The sequence below is a fragment of the Sinocyclocheilus anshuiensis genome, unplaced genomic scaffold (assembly GCF_001515605.1).
Source record: "Sinocyclocheilus anshuiensis isolate Anshui unplaced genomic scaffold, SAMN03320099.WGS_v1.1 scaffold916, whole genome shotgun sequence".
In the NCBI taxonomy this organism is placed as follows: Eukaryota; Metazoa; Chordata; class Actinopteri; order Cypriniformes; family Cyprinidae; genus Sinocyclocheilus; species Sinocyclocheilus anshuiensis.
In genome coordinates this window covers 725,628-731,976 of record NW_015548264.1, presented here as the reverse complement: position 1 = coordinate 731,976, position 6,349 = coordinate 725,628, and the positions used below count along the sequence as shown (strand labels likewise).

The window sequence follows — 6,349 nt, the reverse complement described above, 5'->3', positions numbered from 1 at the left end:
CTGTGGACCAGCAACTGTTTGGTTTTCCACGTTCTTCAAAATAACTTTTATGTTCAGCAGAAGAAAGAAATTCATTCATGTTTAAAACAACTTTTGAGTGAGTAAATGAGGGTATAAAAATAAAACACTATGACAGAATTGACAGACAGATGACAGAATTTTTATTTTTGGGTGAACTTTTCCTTTAATGTTAATAAAACAACAAAACACACTGTCTAAAAATCACTCACTACTCTCGACTGAAAAACTTTAATACAGTTGCTTTAAGAGGAATCAATCTATAAAGTGTTTTATTTTTATATTTGTTCATTCAATTTCTTGAATGCTCCTGCTAAATACACCTACTGTACCTGAAAATAAAGCACTGTTTGTTTTTTATTTGTGTATTATGTGTATTTGCAATGTGTATCTTTGTTCTAATTTTTTAATAACTAAAAAAATAATGACAAAGATTTTTTATCTTCGCCCGCTTTGGCCTAAATATCCGCCAATCTTTGTATATTTTGTTACCTTGAAAGATTTTGTCTTTATAATAGGGAAATTAGTTTGGCTGTACTGCTGGGACAAAATAGTAAAACCAACATGACAAAGAATCGTGATAAAATCATAAATAGTGATATGATATTTTTGCCATATCGCCCACCCCTAAATGTACGTGAGTGCCAATGACCTCAAACATCTGGTGTTCATGATGTGTTAACCGGGACAGTCCATCTCAACCACACAGCAGTGCTAAATATTGAGAGCTGTTAAGAAAGTGTTGTTGGTGTTCTTCTAATGTCGTTCTCTCTCCCAGCTTGCATTGGCAATCGCAGATCTGGCTCTTCAGATGGCCTCGTGGAAAGGCTGTGTTCACACCCTCATAGAAAAGTAAGAATCTACTTTAGACTTTCCTTCATTTGCATTTTATTGATATGTTCCTTACCTGTGGCCCTGGTTGATCCATTACTGATCCATTAAATCAATAGTGTCAGGATTAGGTTTGCTTGGCTGCAAAATTACTTAAATAGCACAATTTTTAATCACCTGAAAAGTGTAATAATTCTAAAAGAATTGCACTTAAAATAGTTGATGTCACCTTGAAATTTCAGTATTTACCAAGGGCTCTGTTTTGGCTCTTCCAGATACAGTAACGATGTGTCCTCCATGCCTTTCCTGATTGAGATACTCACCGTTCTGCCAGAAGAGGTGCATAGCCGCTCTCTGAGGATTGGAGCCAATCGACGGTCGGAGATTATTGAGGATCTGGCCTACTACTCTACCACAGTGGTCACTCTTCTGGTCCGGACACATTGATATCTGCAAAACAATTTCAATCGTTTGTTTTGCACTTTGCAACGTTAACAAGATGCCTAGCCTGCCTGTCCAAAGTTTAACGGTTATCACATCCTTTAGCCACTTAAAGCATGCAAGATACGTGACACCCCATGCAGGGCTCAAGGAGTATGGTTAATTATTATTGTTTAAAATTTTAGCTGTACATTTGTAAGTGTTTGTTTTTTTTAATTTAACTTGTATAAAAAAAGATATTGGAAATAATTGTATATGTTATATAGTATTTAAATTGGCAGAATTCTCAAAAGGAAGTTTGCAAGGCATAAAACCACATCTCTTCCTCTACTGGGCCATCATATGTTGCTTTTACTTTGCTAACTCCCTCATCCTTTGTTCTGTGCTGTCATTCCACCCATGCAGATCATTTTAGTGGTTTAGAGTCTTCGTAAACATGTAAATGAATGGTTTATGATTCTGAGCTTGGCTGTTGGTGTATTTCCATGATCAGGTGACGTGTGCGGAGAAGTCCGGACATGATGAGAAGATGTTTATCAAGGTGTTCCGGTGTTTGGGGAGCTGGTTTAATTTAGGAGTGCTGGACAACAACTTCATGGCCAGCAATCAATTGCTGATGATTCTCTTCCAAGTGCTGGTGAGATCAGCAAATGCAATCAGACAATCACTTAGCTCCCACTTTCTCTTACTTTTATTTATAAATATCTCCCCCCACCTGTTCATTGCAGCAGAGGGATGAGACGTCCACAAACTTGCATGAGGCGGCATCGGACTGCGTGTGCTCGGCACTGTATGCGATCGAGAATTTGGCCGTACACATGCCTTTGGCCATGCAGCTCTTCCAGGGAGTCCTCTCTCTAGAAACGGCTTACCACATGGCTGTAGCCCGAGAGGACCTCGATAAGTACGTATGGCATTGTTTGTGATCAATGTATGCAGTTCATGCAAGCCTACATGCAAGACAAGATATCTCTGTTCCGATAACCAGTGAGATGCCGTAAGACAGCATCGTACGTCACAAGGGACCATATAAGTACATGTGTAGCTAAAACAAATAGCACTTGTCACAATATGCGAACTGGAGACTTGACTCTCAGATGATTTCAATATAGTTTGATGTTAGCATGTTGCTAAACTAAAACCTCAACTTGTGTAATACTCTAAATGGGAGACTCGACTCACAATTCATTTCAATAGAGTTTAACGTTAAGATTTTTACTACATTAAGAGATCAAATTGTGCACTACTATAAATGGAAGCCTCTTCACAAATGATTTCCATAGTTATATTTTAGCTAAAATCTCAAATTGCGCAAAAACACTAAACTGTAACCTGTCTCGCATTTGATTTCGATAGAGTTTGTTGTTAGCATGTTGCTATGATAACAGCTCAAACGGAGTAATATACTAAAGAGGAGACTTGACCTAATTGATTTCTGCCAAGTTTGACGTTAACACGTTGCTATGGTAAAAGCTCAAATTGCGCAAATATACTAAACTGGAGTCTCGGTTTACAGTTGATTTCAATAGAGCTTGACGTTAACATGTTGCTATGCTGAAAGTTCAAGTCGCACAATATTTTATACAGGAGGAGACTTGACTCAATTTACATATAGTTCGATATCAAATTGTGTAATACTCTAAATGCTAAAAATGCATAACATAACTATTGTTTAATTATTTAGATTGAATCAATATTTTTTGGTTGCATAATAATAAGGTTTTGAGACAGAGCAAGTGATTTGTGTTGAAACCTGTTGTAAACTGCATCTGCTTTTTTCCCTTTTCTTTCTTTCCTTTTTCTCCACAGGGTGCTAAATTATTGCCGGATCTTTACGGAATTGTCTGAGACATTTTTGGAGATGACTGTAAGGACTCCTGGCCAGGGCATGGGAGATCTACGCACCTTAGAGTTGCTGCTTATTTGTGCTGGTCATCCCCAATATGAGGTTTGTGTGAAACATATTCACACGTAACAAGTGAAAGTGAGTATGGGATTTTTAAGCATCCTTGTTGACTGTCTGTTGGGAATCTTTGTCCTGCTTCAGGTGGTTGAGATCTCGTTCAACTTCTGGTACCGTCTGGGAGAAAATCTTTATAAAATGAACGATCCGGAGCTTCACAGAGTGTTCAAGCCGTACATACAGAGACTACTGCACAGTCTCGCCCGCCACTGCCAGCTCGACCCAGATCATGTGAGCATCCTTCCCTTCCGTATCTTTCTTTTCCTTCACATGAAAGACTCAAATCATTCAAATACAAGCCACTTCTTTCTAGTACTTATTGCTTTTGTACAATAAAATTGAATGAGCTACATGATTTCCTTCAGTTCTTATTTTGTGCTTCCTGTACAGGAAGGAGTGCCAGAGGACACTGATGATTTCGGCGAGTTCAGGATGAGAGTGTCTGATCTTGTGAAAGATGTCATTTTCCTAGTCGGCTCCATGGAGTGTTTCTCGCAGGTAGAATTTATACTAATAGAAACATGAACTGAAAGTGATTTGAGGAAAAGGCCTCAAAATGATTTTAAGATTTTGGATGATTTACTGAGAAACGAAAGGGAATATTCAACCTTACCGTTCTTTTTATAAATGCCTTGTGTCTTCTCATCAGCTTTATTCGACACTGAAGGAGGGAAACCCCCCATGGGAAGTAACTGAGGCTGTTCTGTTCATCATGGCTGCCATAGCTAAGAGTATCGATCCGTAAGTATCGCTTTCAGTCATGATTTAACAGCTTCATGTTCAAGACTCTTGCTTTCACCAATCAAATTCACACCTGCGGCTGCAAACTTATTTAGTCATGCTATTTTAGGATACATAAGGATTTTATGTAGTTATTTATTTGATATATATATAATTTTTATTTTTTTAGTTTTGCAGTGAATATAGGCTTTGATGCTAATATGACTTTAAAAAAATAAAACATCTCACCTGCGGCTGCAAACTTATTTAGTCATGCTATTTTAGGATACATAAGGATTTTATGTAGTTATTTATTTGATATATATATAATTTTTATTTTTTTAATTTTGCAGTGAATATATAGGCTTTGATGCTAATATGACTTTAAAAAAATAAAACATCTGACATTTTGTATAGCTCTGGTTATTGATGCAGATTTTCTGATTCATTTAGATTGTGATTCACAAGCTCTCAATTTGATTCTTATTTGATTTGGTTCTAATTCTTTTGGATATTGTTTTGTCCATTTTGGTTAAATATGAAAAATTCTCTTTCTGCTAATACTGTAATTATATAGGGCAGTGTTTCAGACTGATTAACTTTCAGGGCTCTAGACTGCGACCAACATTTTTTGCATTCAACATTTTTTGAGAATGTGCTAGTAAAAATTTGACTTGGTTGAATTTGTGCTAGTGCATGACCTGCTCTGCTTCAAAGCATCTAGTCGATATATAATGGTGTATGCTATGCCTCGTCTTATTCGTTTTTGTTAATAAACATTATATAAGGTAGTTTGTCATTAGCTGTTTTATTGTTTATTGTTGTTCTTTTCATTAAGAATGAGTCAATATCCATCCATTTCAAGCATTTGTTTTAGTCTTAAAAAGTGAATGGTGTATAGTAGATGTAAGTACAACAGACAATCTTTTCTCGTAAAATGTGACATCAAGATCGCAAGTTAGAAAGTGGAAGCGTCTGAAGCCCGGCTTATAACATTGCAAAAGAGGAACTCCCATTCACAAAATTCAAATCACAAATACTGATGGAAAAAAAGCGGGTTGAATGAATGTTAATCCTGCTTCTCTGCATATAACTATAAACTGTGATAACGGAAAAACTATTCATTAGCATGCATTAATCCCATGTTGTAGCAAAAAAAAAAAGAAGACCAAATCATGTGCTGGTGCGACCAACGGAGAAAGTTAGTTGCAGCAGCACAACCAGTGGGAAGAATGAGTCTAGAGCCCTGTTTATTAAGCTCTTCATTAAGCTCTTCAAAATAATCCTCTCAGAGTCATTTACTTAAAGAACTGGACTACACTGTTTGCACTCTGTTTTTGATTCACTAAAAAGAACTGTTCCATAAGAATCATTTGCTCATGAATCAGGCTACACTTGGTCACTTTGGGTTTGATTTGCTTAATAGAATAAACATTTTTTTTTTCCTGAATCTGGTTGATTGTTTGTTTTTGTCTGCAGCCCTTGAGGACACATCACTAGAAAGCCATTATTTTGCAGGATCAATCAAATGAAGATCACAATTAATCATGAAATTTTTGTTGTGTTTTAATCATGAAAGTTTGATTGTAATTCTAAAATGTCTCCCTCCCCCTCTGCTGGTTCCTAGTGAGAATAATCCCACTCTGACGGAGGTGCTGGAGCAGGTAGTGTTGCTTCCCGAGACGGTCCACATTGCCGTTCGCTACACCAGCATTGAGCTGGTTGGCGAGATGAGCGAAGTGATTGACCGGAACCCTTGCATGTTAGGTGACTGTCACAATCTGATTTACTACGTCATCTTCACTCGCTGGATGTTTAGATTCTCTTTGTGTATTCATGACGTCTGTTTCGGGTTGGCAGATCCTGTTTTGAACTTCCTGATGAAGGGTTTGCGGGAGAAGCCGTTGGCCTCTGTGGCAGCTAAAGCCATTCACAACATCTGCTCGGTGTGTCGAGATCACATGGCACAGCACTTCCAGGGCCTGCTGAACATCGCCCGCTCACTCGACTCATTCGCCCTGTCCACAGATGCTGCGGTTGGCTTGCTAAAAGGTGTGTTAAAGGGATCGTTCACCCAAAAATTGACATCAGGGGTTCAACCGTAATTTTTTGAAGCTACAAGAATACTTTGTGTTCAAAGAATACAAAAATATTGACTTAATTCAACAATTCCAAAGATGAACAAAGGTCTTACGGGTTTAGAAAAAACGTAATAATCACTTTAATGTAGCTTGTGCCAACAGTTGTACACTGAAGCAGTTCCAGGCTGATGACGTATGAGTTCAGTGTTGCGCATGTGCCAGTGAGTCTCGTGAAAACCAACGTTTGTTAACAGGAGCAAAGGAAGCAAAGTTTCCTTACTTTAGCAAAGGAAAA

At 37.8% G+C, this 6,349-nt stretch overlaps 1 protein-coding gene across 1 annotated transcript in view; it reads left to right on the top strand.

Moving 5' to 3' along the window:
- Positions 1 to 6,349, top strand: part of LOC107655545 (transportin-3-like) — a 16,912-nt gene that overhangs the window by 7,165 nt on the left and 3,398 nt on the right. Inside the window, exons 3-12 of the mRNA XM_016443063.1 lie at positions 797 to 870; positions 1,125 to 1,281; positions 1,784 to 1,927; positions 2,019 to 2,194; positions 3,100 to 3,238; positions 3,338 to 3,484; positions 3,644 to 3,751; positions 3,903 to 3,994; positions 5,601 to 5,740; positions 5,834 to 6,025. Coding sequence (XP_016298549.1) covers positions 797 to 870; positions 1,125 to 1,281; positions 1,784 to 1,927; positions 2,019 to 2,194; positions 3,100 to 3,238; positions 3,338 to 3,484; positions 3,644 to 3,751; positions 3,903 to 3,994; positions 5,601 to 5,740; positions 5,834 to 6,025 — 1,369 coding nt within the window. The remainder of the gene's footprint in view (positions 1 to 796; positions 871 to 1,124; positions 1,282 to 1,783; positions 1,928 to 2,018; positions 2,195 to 3,099; positions 3,239 to 3,337; positions 3,485 to 3,643; positions 3,752 to 3,902; positions 3,995 to 5,600; positions 5,741 to 5,833; positions 6,026 to 6,349) is intronic.